The sequence below is a fragment of the Salvelinus alpinus genome, chromosome 4 (assembly GCF_045679555.1).
Source record: "Salvelinus alpinus chromosome 4, SLU_Salpinus.1, whole genome shotgun sequence".
NCBI classification, from domain to species: Eukaryota; Metazoa; Chordata; class Actinopteri; order Salmoniformes; family Salmonidae; genus Salvelinus; species Salvelinus alpinus.
The window spans coordinates 47,689,018-47,706,983 of record NC_092089.1 but is presented as its reverse complement, the minus strand read 5'-3'; the positions used below and the strand labels follow the sequence as shown (position 1 = coordinate 47,706,983).

General features: G+C 46.5%; 1 protein-coding gene across 3 annotated transcripts in view; it reads left to right on the top strand.

Annotated features, from left to right (window-relative positions):
- The window catches only part of vwde (von Willebrand factor D and EGF domains), a 36,359-nt gene continuing 18,393 nt past the window's right edge, over window positions 1–17,966 (top strand). For all 3 annotated transcript variants that reach the window (XM_071397629.1, XM_071397630.1, XM_071397628.1), the window contains exons 1-2: window positions 1–650; window positions 6,503–6,693. In XM_071397629.1, coding sequence (XP_071253730.1) covers window positions 578–650; window positions 6,503–6,693 — 264 coding nt within the window. In that variant the 5' untranslated portion in view covers window positions 1–577. The remainder of the gene's footprint in view (window positions 651–6,502; window positions 6,694–17,966) is intronic.

Sequence of the window (17,966 nt, the reverse complement as noted above, 5' to 3'; positions counted from 1 at the left end):
TAACATTGTACCAAGAACAAACATTGTAATAACAGTCCATTATTTTAAACAACAAAAAAACATAAATTCTACTTTTATTTCATAATTGATTTAGGCCTACCATTTTTACATTTGCTCAAAATTGAAAGCTGCATCAGTTCTAAGCGAATGAATGACCACAATCATGATGACGACCACTTTCCTGTTGATGCAACTGGATAGTCCCCGACTTTAATCCTTTTGTCACTTGTCCTTGTCCAAACAGTCGTCGCTGTAGATTCGGTCGAGATAAAGTTCGTGGACGCTCCTCCTAATATGTTGCTGCTTTTGCTTTTGGAGTTTGTGGTCACGCGCCGCAGTCCGGTGTGCCGGGGAAGTGCTTTTATCAGCTCTTGCGAACCTCTTAGAAACGGACTTTCTTTGACCCTCGGCGGTGTCGTTGATTGTCGTTTATTTCTGCCTATCCCTACTCTTTTTTCAGGCTACTGGAAAACCGAAGGCAGTTGTACTGAGCATACCTTTTGAGGAGCCAAGGACCTTTGTAAAACCGTGGTCTGTCAGTGGTCATTTTGGAAGGCTTCACATTGGCTCGTGAACGATGAAACGTAACATAGTTTTGGAGCATTTGTATTTCCTAATTTTACTCCCTAATACAATGTTTTGTCAAACAGGTAAGTGATATGCCAATGTTATTACAGTGATCCCTCGCCACTTCGCGGTTCACTTATCGCGGATTCGCTATTTCGCGGATTTTCATAATGCATTTTTTATTTTTTTTTGGTGCATTGTGCTCTGCATTCTGATTCGCTAAAAACTCACTCCCGCTTCTTGTATCAAAACATGCTACGAATTGTGCTATCATTTTGTCGTCTCGTGCAGTTATGTGTACGTACATAAAACAGCTTGGCAAATTTACATTAAGTTGGCCAGGAAGGAAGGAAGGACTAACGCTTGGTCGCTTAGCAACCATGGTGCGAATGGCCACTGAACTTAAGCGAGTAGCTGAGGAATGGGACCCTTTGATGAGCCGTTCATTACAGTTCTCCAACGTAATCGATGGTGGCATGTCGGTGTACAAGGATCTTTTTGCAAAGAAGAAAAAAGAGCGACAACAGCTGCCTATCACTATGCTCTTCTCCCGAACAAACACACCTGCACCGCGGGCTTCAGAAGAAGAGAACACTGCAGAGCGCAGTCAGGATGCAGCGGCCCAGTCTGAAGAGCAGTGAAACGGCCTACACGTGAGTCACTGTATTTGTATACATGTAATAGTTGCTAATTGTAAAAAAAAAAGAAGTTTTCTATTTCGCGGATTTCACTTATCGCGGGTCATTTTCGGAACGTAACCCCCGCGATAAACGAGGGATTACTGTAATTGATAATGCCAAATTGGGACTAAATTGTATGTAGACCGTAAAATGATGTGCGAAAATTACCTGTAGCCTACCAATGGGTTTCAACCGTCTTTTTTCAACGGACATGGTTTACGATGAATATTATGAACACAGTAAGCCTACTATTATGAACTGGAAGATAAATGTAGCATAGCTATGGAAGAAAAGGTGACAATACCGTTTTTAATGCTGAAAATATATAATTTATTAGAGCCAGATAAACATTTTGTATCTGCTCTCTCCGTTAGTCCTGTCCATCTGGTAAGAATGGTGTAAATCTGTGGCGTGCATACTGATAGTAAAGTTCATCAATCAAGGTGCTGTCATCCAAGGGCACATACCTACGACTCTCATTGCTATAGCAGTCTGTTGACCTGTCATTGGAGACAGTAGGGGCCAAGCCTGTCGCTGTGTCTTCTCCAACCACACAAGCATTTGACCCCTGCGGCCAAGTTGGGAAGAGACGAGTGTCCATGAGGGCCGCCCACTCGGACAGAGATATGGTGCTGAAGGGTATCTCGGGACATTGACTATGAGAGTTCCCGTTTTGGCGGAAGAGAGATGGACTGACCAGGTGCTGCTGAGAGTGAACGATGATAGGGTAGCTCTGAAAGATCCTGTCGTCACCTGCAACAACTTGTCCGACTGTCGTCACTGTGTCATAGTTAGTTGGGCTATGACTTTTCACTTGGCTGTGAAACCTCTGCCTCATGCTCATCTCATGTTGGCTTTTAAGTCCCACAGCTCTCACTTTTGGAGTTTTCTCTCCATCTTTCTCTCTATTCATCTTGTCTTCGTCTTTATTTTCCCTCATGCTGTTCTGCTCTTTATTAACCATTAGCATATATAAGTCTCTGTCAGAGGTACCCACCTCTTCTGTTTTGGCCTCAGTTGCCTGACTTGGAAGATTCAACATATCAGTAGCGTTCCATCTCTGACAGTTTGTATAAGAGGTGTCGTCAATTTTGGTTCCAGTCTTGCCCATCACCGTCATCAGTCTCCTATATTTCTGAGTGAAACTGTTAGGGTCTCTTTTTGCCCTCGACCTAACAGCTCGTTGCCTTTTATCCTTCTCTCCTTTCATCACCGTAGAGGGGATGCTGGGATCAACCACAGACACGGGAGGTATAGCAGCACCCACCATGGTTGGAACACAGTGGTATGGCTGTGAGGGCCAGGCTGGTCCAATAGGCATCATCGGAAGGTGCTGAAGGTGTGGAGTGTAGACATAATCAATCAATGGAGTAGATGGCTGGATGATACCTCCAGAGGTGTAGGCCTCTGTGGAAATGTTTGCAAGAACAGCAGAATCTAGGCCCATTTTTGAATGGTGTCCTGAATATAGAAGACAATCAAATTAGTTTTATATTAAATATTTGATAAATCATGACCATCTATTTTTGTTAGGCTTGCAATTAATAGTAATCATATTTGATGCTAGTACAACCTAAGTACACTTTTTCTTTGTGAAGCAATTTCTGATTGTTTCAACATTTTTGGTTTTGTGGTATTTGTGCTATTAAAAGATGTTCAAACAACACACTTACCATGATCTTGTTGTAATAAGTGTTGTTGGTAATTGTACTGAAAGTTCATTTTTATCCTCTGCTCTTATGCCAGATACATTATAACGGACACACCTACATAAAATCAAGAGCATCAGTAGCACATTTTAGAATGTTTTTAGAATGTTGCTCCACCATTACCTGACTGTGATGTCAGAATTGTTACTCAGGTGAACACAGCTGGTGTTACTGTGGCAACTACCAAACATTCCTGCTTCAGAACAGCTGTATTTGCAGTAGGCCTACTTTCCCTCTCAGCAAAGTTTCAAGAGGATGTCTTTCATTTAGATTCTGTCCAACACCCGAGGGTCTTGCTTCGGTATGCTCCAAATAAATACTTTCCCTCCTGTTTCGATTACACATTTCACCCTAAACTGAGAAGTCGGACTGTCTTTGAAGCTGCTTTAAACATGCTTATTGTAAGCAACATTCTGATCACATCAGTTTTTTTTACCACATGCCATTGAATAGCAAGTACCTCATATTCCTTCCCCCTTTTATGATACCTCTCATGTGAAGGCATATATTAAAATGGACCATATGGACATTAGCAGTCACATCCTGCCAAGGCTGAAGTGTCTCTACTTGACTTGGAAGCCTATAAATAATAAGGCTGTTAGCTTTGGCTAAGGTTCCGTAGCCAAAGAGACGCAATGTTTGGGGACGCCATGTTTGGTAACGGATCCTTTCATACTAAACACTTCCACTCTAACTGCTCACAGCTGGGACTGTCATTGGATACATTAAATTACAACATAGATGTAGGGGAAGTAGAAGACAATCACATACAGAGTGGATCTCCTCACTGTGCATAGTGGATTTGACAATCACACTTCCCTGTAAATCACATTCAATTAGTGAAACACGACTGTCCGTAACTTGCATACAGTACAGTGACAGTCAGTGTAGAAAACATAGAAGTGAACCGTCTTTACCACCTTTTGTAGTATACCCCGTACATCACTATAGTTTCCGAAAAGATACACTAAACACATGCAAACCCAAAAAAATGCCATTCATTTATTCCAGATCTCCATTAGCTTTTTCCAGGCGCTCATGGTGCCCTTCAGCATGGGTACTGTGGGACTACTCAGGTATTTCTCCAAAGTGTACTGGTCCCTGTTGATGAACACGTTGTGGTCCCAGCCTTGTTTGGTGATCCGGGACACCCTTTCTCTCTGCTGCTGGGTCTTCCACTTCATGTCCTCCCTCTCCTCCCTCTGCCACAGAGAGATGGGCACCGAGGCCTGCCACGGGCTGGGAAAGTAGAGGGAATCAGGAGGGGGTAACCTCCCGTACTGCCCAGGAGGGGTTGGGTGATGACACGTGTTGGGAAACTGATGGCGAGAACCACGGTACCTTCTCCTTGGGTGAGGGTTGGGGGCTTTGAACGGGGGGTGGTTTTGGGTAATGGGTGGTGCGAAGGGTTGGGAGTGTGTGGGGTCGCTGTGGATTGTTCCCCCTGCTGAAGTTGGTTGCCTACTCTGACAGGATGGGGAGACAGACTTGGTTGTGGAGCTAGCAGACTTCTGTGAAAGGTTGTCAAGTGTTATTGGGTTGTCAAAGACAGTTGGTTTTTCAGACGAAGGATGTTCAGCTTGGAATGCTCCAATGGTATCTACATCATCTCGTATTCTTATTTCCACCACTGCGGAGTTACTGTTTGCTATGGTAACATGAATCGTCTCAAAGTCTAGCAGGTCCTGGTCCATCAAAATGACTTGTTCTTCTGTCATTTGTTCATTGGGAATGGACTGGTTGGACTGATTGGATGTCTGGGCTTTTACCCCAAGTTTGTGGAAAACCTGAACAGACTGCATCATCTGATGACCCAGACGGCTCCTTGAAGGTTGGGGAGCGTTTGGGGTAGGCCGCGCCCCTAACTTAGCCTCCTTAACGCTACCTTTCTGCTTCCTGGATGAGGGAATGTCTGAACCTGTTCTGTCCCCACCTCCATCTGCAGCACCGCTCCTTGCACATTGGACCACCTCCTTCACAGGACTAGGGTTACTCTCCTCTACACTTCTTTCTCCATCCCTCTTTTCACCTTCTATCTTTTCACTGTTCACGCCATCACTACTGTCACCAACCTCTCCAATGATGGCCGTTTTCTTTGTCGTCTCCCCTCTTCCCTGCTCTGCATCCTCCTCTTTCGTTTTAGTAGCTTCCATCACATGGCTTCCTGCAGCTTCCTCCAATGGGACAACTGGATTCCCAGTGTTCATTGTTGTGTCAATAGGTGCCATGGTAATGTTGGTTGCAGCTGCTGGTGCTGGTGCAGCCACACAGATGTACCCTGGTGGGGGGCATACTGCCCAGATTTGTGGCACTGGTGGTGGCTGAGCGGGCTGATCTTTGGTAGACAACAATGTGCCATAGATCGCATGTTGATGGGTTTGAGGATGAGAAAGAAGGGGTTGATGGTGATGATGAAGATGGTGATGAAGGAGATTGGGATGATTAGGAGGCTGCTGGAAATGGGCTGTTACAACCGGAGGGTTTGTGCTGTGATCTATGACCAGAGTTATCTGTCCTGCCAGTAAACTGTTTCCTGAAAGGAAACCAAATTATAATTTTTTGATTCACAAAATATTTTGTACAGTATGTTATGAATAAATGCATTTGTAAAGTCATTATGCCTTTGCCTTGTTAATTTCTGTAAATCAAAATGATAATTTCATGCTAACTTTAGAATAAAGCATAACGCATAGATAGTTAGAGAGCTGAAAAGCTAACAGACATTTTTGAGAGGTTTGAATTGTAATTGAACATAAAATGCTTACCTTGTGTTGAGTCAGGTGTGCAGGCATTACTCTGGAAAGGGTTATGATCCTCCATAGTTATAAACAGTTATTTTAACTATTTTAACACAATATTTTTTGAAAGTACTTTGTTGTTTAGTCAAGTAGTTGTTTGATTGATGCACCTAGAATGTCAGTGTCTCTCTATGATGTCACCATTTTTTACTTGGTTCAGACTAGAGGGTGTACAGCTACGACCGGAAGGTACTTTTTCGTAGCAGGTTAGGATAATTTACGCAGCAGGTTAGGATAATTAATGTGGCAGGTTAGGAGACTTAGGTTAAGGTTAGAAAAAGTTTAGGGTTAGCTAAAATGCTCTCCTAACCTGCTGCGAAAAGTAACTTCCAGTCGTAGTTGTACTCCCTCTAGTCACAACTCCTAGACATTCCAACTCAAGAAAATTGTTGTTTTGTTAAGAGTTTCATTTCTCCAAATAAATGTTTTTTTTTATGCAAACAAGATCACCAAGATCAACATATTTTCAACATTAATTTGTCTCATAATTCCATAACTCCTATTTTACAATTGTTATTATCAGTTTAGGCCTAGTTATTACATGGTTGCAACATAGTATTGACAGTGTTTCATTGCTAACTCAGTTGATTTTGTGTGTGTGTGTGTGTGTGTTGGGGGGGTAACTTGGGATCGGTAACTTCAAATCAAATTGTGTGCATATGCGTGCGTGTGCTTTGAGTGAAAACACAGCAGCACCTTATTGACTCATGTTTGTGCTACATGTTTGGCTGCTTGTGTCTATCCTCAGTGCTGCCCCCAGAATGTGCTCCGGGGGGTCACTCTCTGCTCCAGAACCCATACCGCAGCACCAGTTTCAGCTCCCGCAGCCTGCAGCAGTCAGCCCTCCAGGACTTCATCTGTGACCATTCCCTCATACCAGGCTGGTACCAGTTCCAGATCTTTGACAAGCCCGCCAGCATGCCCACACAATGTGTGGAGGTAAATACTGATGATACATTTTATTTTATAGTACTTTTTCTCTCTAGGTCTCAAAGCATGTTACAATGTATGGAGTTCACCCCATCCCCCTACGTGTCGCTATTGTTTCTTGACTGTGTCCAGCTCGCTAATAATCACCGAAATGGAAGCTAGACAGTCAGGAACCATTGAAAATTTCCAAAACGATGGATAGAGGACTATTTTTATTTTATTTTGACGCCGAGAAAATATTTTTTAAATATCAGTGCCGACCTCCGTTGAAGACCAAATGTGGCCCCAGAGAAAAATGTATTTTACACCCCTGGTTTAGGTGGTCTTTCATAGCAAATGCCATCCCTCAGTCAGAACAGTATAGAAAAATAGTGTCCCCATGATATAAGATCTTACAATGGTGCCGGAGTGAATGGCTGTCGTTTTACGGGCTCCTAACCAACTGTGCTATTTTGTGTGATTTTTTTGCATTGTTTGTAACTTATTTTATACATAATATTGCTGCTTCCGTCTCTTATGACTGAAAAGAGCTTCTGGAAATCAGAACAGCGATTACTCACCTCGAACTGGATGAAGATTTTTTTAATGTAATGAGTCCGACGCGAAGGATATACTGCTTCTCTGAGACCAGGCCCAAATCCCATCATTCGCGTGAAGAAAAGATGGAAATACAGGGGGCGGAGATCGGGGTGCCTTGAGAGAATTAGTCGGTGAGTGGGTAACCTGTCTCTACCATCCGTTCTATTGGCCAACGTGCAATCACTGGAAAATATACTGGAATATCTTATGTTTCACCTAGTTGTGGTTAAACGACGACACAAATAATATACATTTTTCGTAGCCGTCTATTTACCACCACAAACCAATGCTGGCACTAAGACCACTAAGGCCATCAGCAAACAAGAAAATATTCATCCAGAAGCGGCGCTCCTAGTGGCCAGGGACTTTAATGCAGGCAAACTTAAATCCATTTAACCTAATTTCTACCAGCATGTCACATGTGCATCCAGAGGGAAAAAAACTCTAGACCACCTTTACTCCACACACAGAGACGCATACAAAGCTCTCCCTCGCCCTCCATTTGGCAAATCTGACCATAATTCTATCTCCTGATTCCTGCTTACAAGTAAAAACTAAAGTGGTCAGATGACGCGGATGCTACGCTACAGGACTGTTTTGCTAGCACAGACTAGAATATGTTACGGGATTCATCCAATGGCATTGAGGAGTATACCACCTCAGTCACCTGCTTCATCAATAAGTGCATCGACGACTTCATCCCCACAGTGACCGTACATACTGTACTTTTGAAGTCGGAAGTTTACATATCAGTGCCTCTTTGCTTGACGTCATGGAAAAATCAAAAGAAATCAGCCAAGAAAGATTGTAGACCTCCACAAGTCTGGTTCATCCTTGGGAGCAATTTCCAAATGCCTGAAGGTACCACGTTCATCTGTACAAATAATAGTATGCATGTATAAACATCATGGGACCACGCAACTGTCATACTGCTCAGGAAGGAGATGCATTCCGTCTCCTAGAGACGAACGTACTTTGGTGCGAAAAGTGAAAATCAATCCCAGAACAACAGCAAAGGACCATGTGAAGATGCTGGAGGCAACAGGTACAAAGCATCTATATCCACAGTAAAACGAGTCCTATATCGACATAACCTGAAAGGCCGCTCAGCAAGGAAGAAGCCACTGCTCCAAAACCGCCATAAAAAAGCCAGACTACGGTTGGGAATGGGCCAAAATTCACCCAACTTATTGTGGAAGGCTACCCGAAACATTTGACAATTTAAAGGCAATGCTACCAAATACTAATTTAGTGTATGTAAACTTCTGACCCACTGGGAATGTGATGAAAGAAATAAAAGATGAAAGAAATAATTCTCTCTACTATTATTCTGACATTTCACATTCTTTAAATAAATTGGTGATCCTAACTGACGTAAGACAGGGAATTTAACTAGGATTATTTATTATTTGGCTAAGGTGTATGTAAACTTTCGACTTCAACTGTACATATCCCAACCAGAAGCCATGGATTACAGGCAACATCCACACCGAGCTAAAGGCTAGAGCTGCCGCTTTCAAGGAGTGGGACACTAATCCCGCTATGCCCTTAGACGAACCATCAAACAGGCAACGCGTCAATACAGGACTAAGATTGAATCCTACTACACCGGCTCTGATGCTCGGCAGATGTGGCAGGGCTTGCAAACTATTACGGACTACAAAGGGAAACCCAACCGCGACCTGCCCAGTGACGCGAGCCTACCAGACGAGCGAAATGCCTTTTATGCTCGCTTTGAGGCAAGCAACACTGAAATCAAATCAAATTTATTTATATAGCCCTTCGTACATCAGCTGATATCTCAAAGTGCTGTACAGAAACCCAGCCTAAAACCCCAAACAGCAAGCAGTGCAGGTGTAGAAGCACGGTGGCTAGGAAAAACTCCCTAGAAAGGCCAAAACCTAGGAAGAAACCTAGAAAGGAACCAGGCTATGAGGGGTGGCCGGTCCTCTTCTGGCTGTGCCGGGTGGAGATTATAACAGAACATGGCCAAGATGTTCAAATGTTCATAGATGACCAGCATGGTCAAATAATTATAATCACAGTAGTTGTCGAGGGTGCAGCACCTCAGGAGTAAATGTCAGTTGGCTTTTCATAGCCGATCATTAAGAGTATCTCTACCGCTCCTGCGGTCTCTAGAGAGTTGAAAACAGCAGGTCTGGGACAGGTAGCACGTCCGGTGAACAGGTCAGGGTTCCATAGCTGCAGGCAGAACAGTTGAAACTGAAGCAGCAGCAATGCCAGGTGGACTGGAGACAGCAAGGAGTCATCATGTCAGGTCGTCCTGAGGCATGGTCCTAGGGCACAGGTCCTCTGAGAGAGAGAAAGAAAGAGAGAATTAGAGAGAGCATACTTAACAGGACACCGGATAAGACAGGACAAGTACTCCAGATAATACAAACTGACCCTAGCCCCCGACACATAAACTAATGCAGCATAAATACTGGAGGCTGAGACAGGAGGGGTCAGGAGACACTGTGGCCCCATCCGATGATTTTTACATTTTTTACATTTACATGATACCCCCGGACAGGGCCAAACAGGAAGGATATAACCCCACCCACTTTGCCAAGGCACAGCCCCCACACCACTAGAGGGATATCTTCAACCACCAACTTACCATCCTGAGACAAGGCCGAGTATAGCCCACAAAGATCTCCGCCACGGCACAACCCAAGGGGGGGCGCCAACCCAGACAGGAAGATCACGTCAGTGACTCAACCCACTCAAGTGACGCACCCCTCCTAGGGATGGCATGAAAGAGCACCAGTAAGCCAGTGACTCAGCCCCTGTAATAGGGTTAGAGGCAGAGAATCCCAGTGGAGAGAGGGGAACCGGCCAGGCAGAGACAGCAAGGGCGGTTCGTTGCTCCAGAGCCTTTCCGTTCACCTTCACACTCCTGGGCCAGACTACACTCAATCATATGACCCACTGAAGAGATGAGTCTTCAGTAAAGACTTAAAAGTTGAGACCGAGTCTGCGTCTCTCACATGGGTAGGCAGACCATTCCATAAAAATCATTTTTGGACAGACAATTTCAGATTTTTGCAATGTTACGTAGATGGAAAAAAGCTGTCCTTGAAACAGTCTTGATATGTTCGTCAAAAGAGAGATCAGGGTCCAGAGTAACGCCGAGGTCCTTCACAGTTTTATTTGAGACTGTCAGGTTTTGGCCAGGACTGTTCTGGTTTTTTGTCACTAGATGTCCCCATTGCACCTTTTTTGTACCTTTTGTTTTTCCCTTGCTCTATTATTGTTTGCACCTGTATGTCGTTCCCTTGTTAGTATTTAATCCCTGTGTGTTCCTTAGTTCCTTGCTCAGTGTTTGCATGTTAGCACCCAGCCCCAGCCCAAGCCTTGTTGTGAACATATATTTTTCTCTTGTTGGATTTTCCAGAGGTTCTCTGGTTTTGTTCTTTTGTATTTTGGATTAGTCTTTTAGGTTTGTTTTTTCCCTTGCTGTTTTTACCACTTTGTGGATTTTCTTTGTATTTTGGAAGTTATCTCTGGATAAGAGCGTCTGCTAAATGACTTAAATGTAAATGTAAAATGTTATCTATTTTTTATTAAACCACCATCTCTAGTACTGCTGTGTCTGCCTCATCTTCTGGGTTCTGCCGATTTAGTGACTGTTTCTAGCACCGGGTCTTGACAGAAACACTGAGCCATTAAAATGAACCCAGAGGCAGCCAGTACCCAGGCCTTTTTTCCCATGCTTTCCCACCACGAGGGGACTGTCCAACGTCACGAAGCTGCTCTGGTTCAGCAAGAGGCCTTAATGGCTGGACATTCTCAACTTCTGTCGGAGATGATGACTTCCATAAAGCAGATTTCTGATCAACTTTCTCCTGCAACCGCTTCTGCTCCAGTTCATCAGATTCAAGTGCCCGTGGCAGTTAACCCCCTGGCTGAACCTCGTCTGCCGCCTCCCCAACGGTTCTCAGGTGATCCGAGTGGTTGTAAGGGGTTTTTCACCCAATGTTCTCTCTCCTTCGAGCTGCAACCCTCGTCATTTCCCACCGACCGGTCCAAGATAGCATATATCATCACCCTGCTGTCGGAAAAAGCCCTAGCCTGGGCTACTGCTGTGTGGGATGCCCAAAGTCCCTGCTGTGCCAGCTACTCTACCTTTGCTGAAGAATTCAAGCGAGTGTTTCAAGGTCCTACCAGCGGTCCTGACTCAGCCAAACAGCTCCTGACTCTCCGCCAAGGTCGGCGCAGCGTGACGGACTATGCCATCCAGTTCCGCACGGTGGCAGCAGCGAGTGGCTGGAATGACGAGGCGCTCACAGTGTGCTTTTTGAAGGGTCTTTCCGACACCATCCAAGATGAACTGGCCACTCGGGAACCACCGGACAACCTCGAGTCCCTGATCAAGTTGGCTTCACGCATAGACCAGCGTCTGAGAGAGAGAGAGCTCAACCGTAGATCTCTCACCCTAGCTCCTATCGGTCCCAGCTCCGAGTCTCCACCTTTATCCCCGCTGACTCCACCGGAACCCATGCAGGTTGGACGCATCTCCCAGGCTGAGAGAGACCGCCGGATGAGGGAGCGATGCTGTCTATATTGCGGCAAACCGGGCCATTTCCTCTCCACGTGTCCCGGGCTCCAGGGAAAACGCACTCTCCCGTGCAGGCCTGGGAGGACTGTAACGGGAAACATAACCTCCTCCCATCCATCCAACTCCCGCCTGCTCATTCCAGTTACCCTTTCCTGGGACAACCACGAGCTTCCCCTTCAAGCCTTGGTAGACTCTGGAGCCGCAGGTAACTTCATGGATGGTGTCTGGGCGAAGGAGAATGGCGTTCCCTCTGAACCTCTAAGTGACCCCATAAGGGTTACTACGTTGGATGGAAGCCCTTTGGGATCTGGACTTGTCACTCGTGTCACTACCCCCTTGCGTCTTTCAGTTTCCCAACACCAGGAAGTGATGAACTTTCATCTGACCTCGTGTTCCGAGTTCCCTCTCGTCCTTGGATACCCCTGGCTTCACAGCCATAACCCTCACATCGACTGGTCTGTGGGCACTATCAAGCAGTGGGGTCCTACGTGCCAAGCCACTTGTATCTTCCCAAGTTCCCCGAGTTCCCCTCCCGAGTCTCTAGAATCCATCGACCTGTCCCGAGTTCCCGAGTGTTACCATGACCTCAAACCGGTATTTAGCAAACAGAGGGCCACCAAACTACCACCCCATAGACCTTACGATTGCCCCATCGACCTGTTTCCGGGCACCTGCCCCCCCAGGGGTCGGATCTTTTCCCTATCTCCTCCCGAACGAGCTGCTATGGATACCTACATCAAGGACGCTCTGGCAGCAGGCCTCATGCGTCCATCCACCTCGCCGGCGGGAGCAGGGTTTTTCTTTGTGGCCAAAAAAGACGGGGGATTACGTCCTTGCATCGACTACCGGGGACTTAATGCCATAACCGTCCGTAACCGCTACCCGCTACCCCTTATGGCCACAGCCTTTGAGCTGCTCCAGGAAGCAGTGGTCTTCACTAAGCTTGACCTGCGGAACGCATACCATCTTGTGCGGATCAAACCCGGTGACGAGTGGAAGACCGCTTTCAACACGCCTACTGGTCACTACGAATACTTGGTGATGCCCTTCGGCCTGACCAACGCCCCGGCTGTGTTCCAAGCACTCATAAACGATGTGCTTAGGGATATGCTTAACATTTTCGTGTTTGTTTACTTGGATGACATCCTCATCTTTTCGAGCTCCCTTCAAGAACACACTAAGCATGTCAGACAAGTGCTCAAACGCCTCCTAGACAGCCATTTGTACGTTAAGCCGGAAAAGTGTGAATTCCATTCCTCTCGAGTACAGTTCCTGGGATTTGTAGTGGAACCCGGTCGAGTCCAGATGGACCCCAAGAAGGTAGGGGCGGTAGCAGATTGGCCCACCCCCAAGTCCGTTAAGGAAGTTCAGCGTTTCCTGGGCTTCACTAACTTCTACCGCAAGTTCATCAAGAACTTCAGCTCGGTGGCAGCCCCTCTCTCAGCTTTAACCAAGGGTGGCAACACAAGGTTTCTGTGGGGAAGAGAAGCTGAGACGGCCTTCCAAGGACTCAAGCAGCGCATCCTCTCTGCTCCCATCCTGACACTACCGACGGCGGATGAACCTTTTGTGGTGGAGGTAGACGCATCAGAGGTTGGTGTTGGAGCTGTCCTGTCTCAGAGGGGTGAAGACAAGAGGCTTCATCCTTGCGCCTTCTTCTCTCACCGGCTTACCCCGGTCGAGAGGAATTACGATGTGGGGGATCGTGAACTCCTAGCGGTTAAGATGGCATTGAAGGAATGGAGACACTGGCTCGAGGGGGCTTCTCAACCGTTTCAAGTGCTTACGGACCACAAAAATCTGGAGTATATCCAGCAGGCGAAGCGGTTGAACTCCAGACAAGCTCGATGGTCTCTTTTCTTCAGCCGATTCCAGTTTATTCTCACCTATAGACCCGGGTCGAAGAATCTCAAACCGGATGCCTTGTCACGAGTCTACTCTCCTGCCATTCGAGAAGATACTGACATGACTGTTCTTCCTGCCGCTAAGATCGTGGCTCCGATCTCGTGGCAAGTGGAGGATACCGTGAAACAAGCTCAAGCCATCGAACCGGGCCCTGGAGGAGGTCCTGCTAATCGGTTGTTTGTTCCCAAGGCAGCAAGGTCCCAAGTCCTTCTGTGGGGGCACTCCTCTCGCCTCACCTGTCACCCGGGCGTAGGTCGCACCTTGGAGTTCATCCAGCGTAAGTTCTGGTGGCCCACCATAAAAGAAGACGTTGCCACTTTCGTCAAGGCCTGTTCCGTGTGCTGCCAGGGCAAATCTTCTCACCTCCGCCCTCAAGGACTCCTTCACCCTTTATCTATTCCCCACCGACCCTGGTCCCATATCTCGCTGGACTTTATTACTGGCCTTCCTCCGTCCCATGGTAATACTACGATCCTAGTCATCATCGACAGGTTTTCTAAGGCGGCCAGGTTTGTTCCCTTGACCAAATTACCTTCTGCCAAGGAAACAGCTGAGTTGGTGATTAACCATGTGTTCCGAGTCTTTGGCATCCCGCAAGATATGGTTTCCGACAGAGGTCCCCAGTTCGCCTCAAGGTTTTGGAAGGCCTTCTGCCAACTCATAGGGGCCACGGCCAGTTTATCTTCAGGGTACCATCCGGAGTCCAACGGCCAAACTGAGAGGATGAATCAGGAGCTGGAAACCACCCTCAGATGTATGGTTTCCAACAACCCATCCACATGGTCATCCTTCATTGTTTGGGCTGAGTACGCGCACAACACCTTGTGCTCCTCCTCCACTGGTATATCCCCGCACGAGTGTCAGTTTGGCTATGCTCCTCTATTGTTCCCGGACCAGGAGGCAGAAGTCAGAGTGCCTTCAGCCTCGAGGTTCATCAGACGCTGTCGGCTTACGTGGAAGAAGGCCCGTCTTAATCTTCTGCGTTCCTCTCAGCAGTACCAACGACAAGCCAACAGACGTCGCCGTCCCGGTCCTACCCTGTACCCCGGCCAGAGAGTATGGCTCTCAACAAAAAACTTACCGCTACGGGTGGAGTCTCGCAAGCTGTCCCAGAGATTCATCGGACCCTTTAAGATTGCCAGGAGAGTCAATCCCGTTACTTTTCGCCTGCACTTACCCAGATCCCTTAAAATCAATCCCACATTTCACATTTCTTTATTAAAACCTGTTGTTTTTTCTCCCCTTATTCCGGCAGGCAGACCTCCCCCTCCGCCCCGTGTCATCGGAGGCCAGTCGGCTTATACCGTCCACCGGATACTGGACTCCCGCCGGGTGCAGCGGTCCTGGCAGTATCTGGTGGACTGGGAAGGCTACGGTCCCGAGGAGCGCTCCTGGGTTCCTGCCAAGGACATACTGGACCCTGACCTCATTCGTCAGTTCAGGGCCCTCCACCCTGAGAAGGCTGGTAGGAACGTCAGGAGCCGTTCCTAGGAGGGTGATTCTGTCAGGTTTTGGCCAGGACTGTTCTGTTTTTTTGTCACTAGATGTCCCCATTGCACCTTTTTTGTACCTTTTGTTTTTCCCTTGCTCTATTATTGTTTGCACCTGTATGTCGTTCCCTTGTTAGTATTTAATCCCTGTGTGTTCCTTAGTTCCTTGCTCAGTGTTTGCATGTTAGCACCCAGCCCCAGCCCAAGCCTTGTTGTGAACATATATTTTTCTCTTGTTGGATTTTCCAGAGGTTCTCTGGTTTTGTTCTTTTGTATTTTGGATTAGTCTTTTAGGTTTGTTTTTTCCCTTGCTGTTTTTACCACTTTGTGGATTTTCTTTGTATTTTGGAAGTTATCTATTTTTTATTAAACCACCATCTCTAGTACTGCTGTGTCTGCCTCATCTTCTGGGTTCTGCCGATTTAGTGACTGTTTCTAGCACCGGGTCTTGACAGAGACGACTTTACAACCATCAAGATTAATTGTCAGATTTAACAGAAGATCTCTTTGTTTCTTGGGACCTAGAACAAGCATCTCTGTTTTGTCCGAATTTAAAAGTAGAACGTTTTCAGGCTTCTAGCGAGGGCAATTTTGGGGCTTCACCATGTTTCATTGAAATGTACAGCTGTGTGTCATCTGCATAGCAGTGAAAGTTAACATTATGTTTTCAAATGACATCCCCAAGAGGTAAAATATATAGTGAAAACAATAGTGGTCCTAAAACGGAACCTTGAGTAACACCGAAATGTACAGTTGATTTGTCAGAGGACAAACCATTCACAGAGACAAACTGATATTTTTCCGACAGATAAGATCTAAACCAGGCCAGAACTTGTCCGTGTAGACCAATTTGGGTTTCCAATCTCTCCAAAAGAATGTGGTGATCGATGGTATCAAAGGCAGCACTAAGGTCTAGTAGCACAAGGACAGATGCAGAGCCTCGGTCTGACGCCATTAAAAGGTCATTTACCACCTTCACAAGTGCAGTCTCAGTGCTATGATGGGGTCTAAAACCAGACTGAAGCATTTCGTATATATTATATACTGAAGCATGCATGAGAGCACCAGCTGTTCCGGACTACTGTGTGATCACGCTCTCCGTAGCCGATGTGAGCAAGTCCTTTTAACAGGTCAACATTCACAAGACTGCAGGGACAGACGGATTACCAGGACATGTACTCAGAGCATGTGCGGACCAACTGGCAAGTGTCTTCACTGACATTTTCAACATCTCCCTGACCAAGACTTTAATACCTACATGTTTCAAGCAGACCACATAATCCCTGTGCCCAAGAAAGTGAAGGTAACCTGCCTAAATGACTACCACCCAGTAGCTCTCATGTCTGTAGCCATGAAGTGCATCTTCCCATCTTCTTTGCATCTTGCATCTTTGGTGAATTTGTAAGTCGCTCTGGATAAGAGCGTCTGCTAAATGACTTAAATGTTAAATGTTCCCGGAAATTCTAGACCCACTCCAATTCGCATACGGGCCCAACAGACCCACAGATGACGCAATCTTAATCGCACTCTACACTGCCCTTTCCCACCTGGACAAAAGGAACATCTATGTGAGAATGCGGTTCATTGACTACAGCTCAGCGTTCAACACCATAGTGCCCACAATGCCCATCTCTAAGCTAAGGACCCTGGGACTAAACACCTCCTTCTGCAATTGGATCCTGGACTTCCTGACGGGCCACCCTATGTGCTAACAGTAGGCAACAACACATCTGCCACGCTGATCCTCAACACTGAGGCCCCTCAGGGGTGCGTGCTTAGTTCCCTCCTGTACTCCCTGTTCACCCACGACTGCGTGGCCAAGCATAACTCCAACACCATCATTAAGTTTGCTGACAACACAACAGTGGTAGGCCTGATCACCGACAACGATGAGACAGCCTATAGGGAGGAGGTCAGAGGTCTGGCAGTGTGGTGCCAGGACAACAACCTTGAGCAAGACAAAGGAGCTGATCGTGGACTACAGGAAAAGGAGAGCCGAACACGCCCCTATTCACATCGACGGGGCTGTAGTTGAGCAGGTCCACATCACCAACAAACTATCATGGTCCAAACACACCAAGAAGGTCATGAAGAGGGCATGACAACAACTTTTCCCCCTCAGGAGACCGACAAGATTTGGCATGGGTCCCCAGATCCTAAAAAAGTTATACAGCTGCACCATCGAGAGCATCCTGACCAGTTGCATCACCGCCTTGTATGGCAACTGCTCGGCATCCGACAGTAAGGTGCTACAGAGGGTAGCAAGTACCGTCCAGTACATCACTGGGATCAAGCTTCCTGCCATCCAGGACCTATAAACTAGGCAGGGTGTCAGAGGAAGGGCCAAAAATTGTCAAAGACTCTATTCACCCAAGTCATAGACTGTTCTCTCTGCTATCGCACGGCAAGCGGTACCACAGTGCCAAATCTAGGTACAAAAGGCTCCTTAACAGCTTCTACCCCCAATCCATAAGACTGCTGAACAATTAATCAAATGCACCCCCTTGTTTTTACACTGCTGCTACTCATTGTTTATTGTTCATGCTTAGTCACTTTAATAACTCTACCTACATGTACAAATTACCTTAACTAACCTGTATCCCTGCACATTGACTCGGTACTGGTACCCCCTGTATATAGCCTCATTATTGTTATTTTATTGTGTTACTTTTTATAAAACAATTTACCATCGTTTTTTTAGTACATTTTTTCTTAAGCAGCTCTTCTTGCACTTGAGTTCTTTTCAG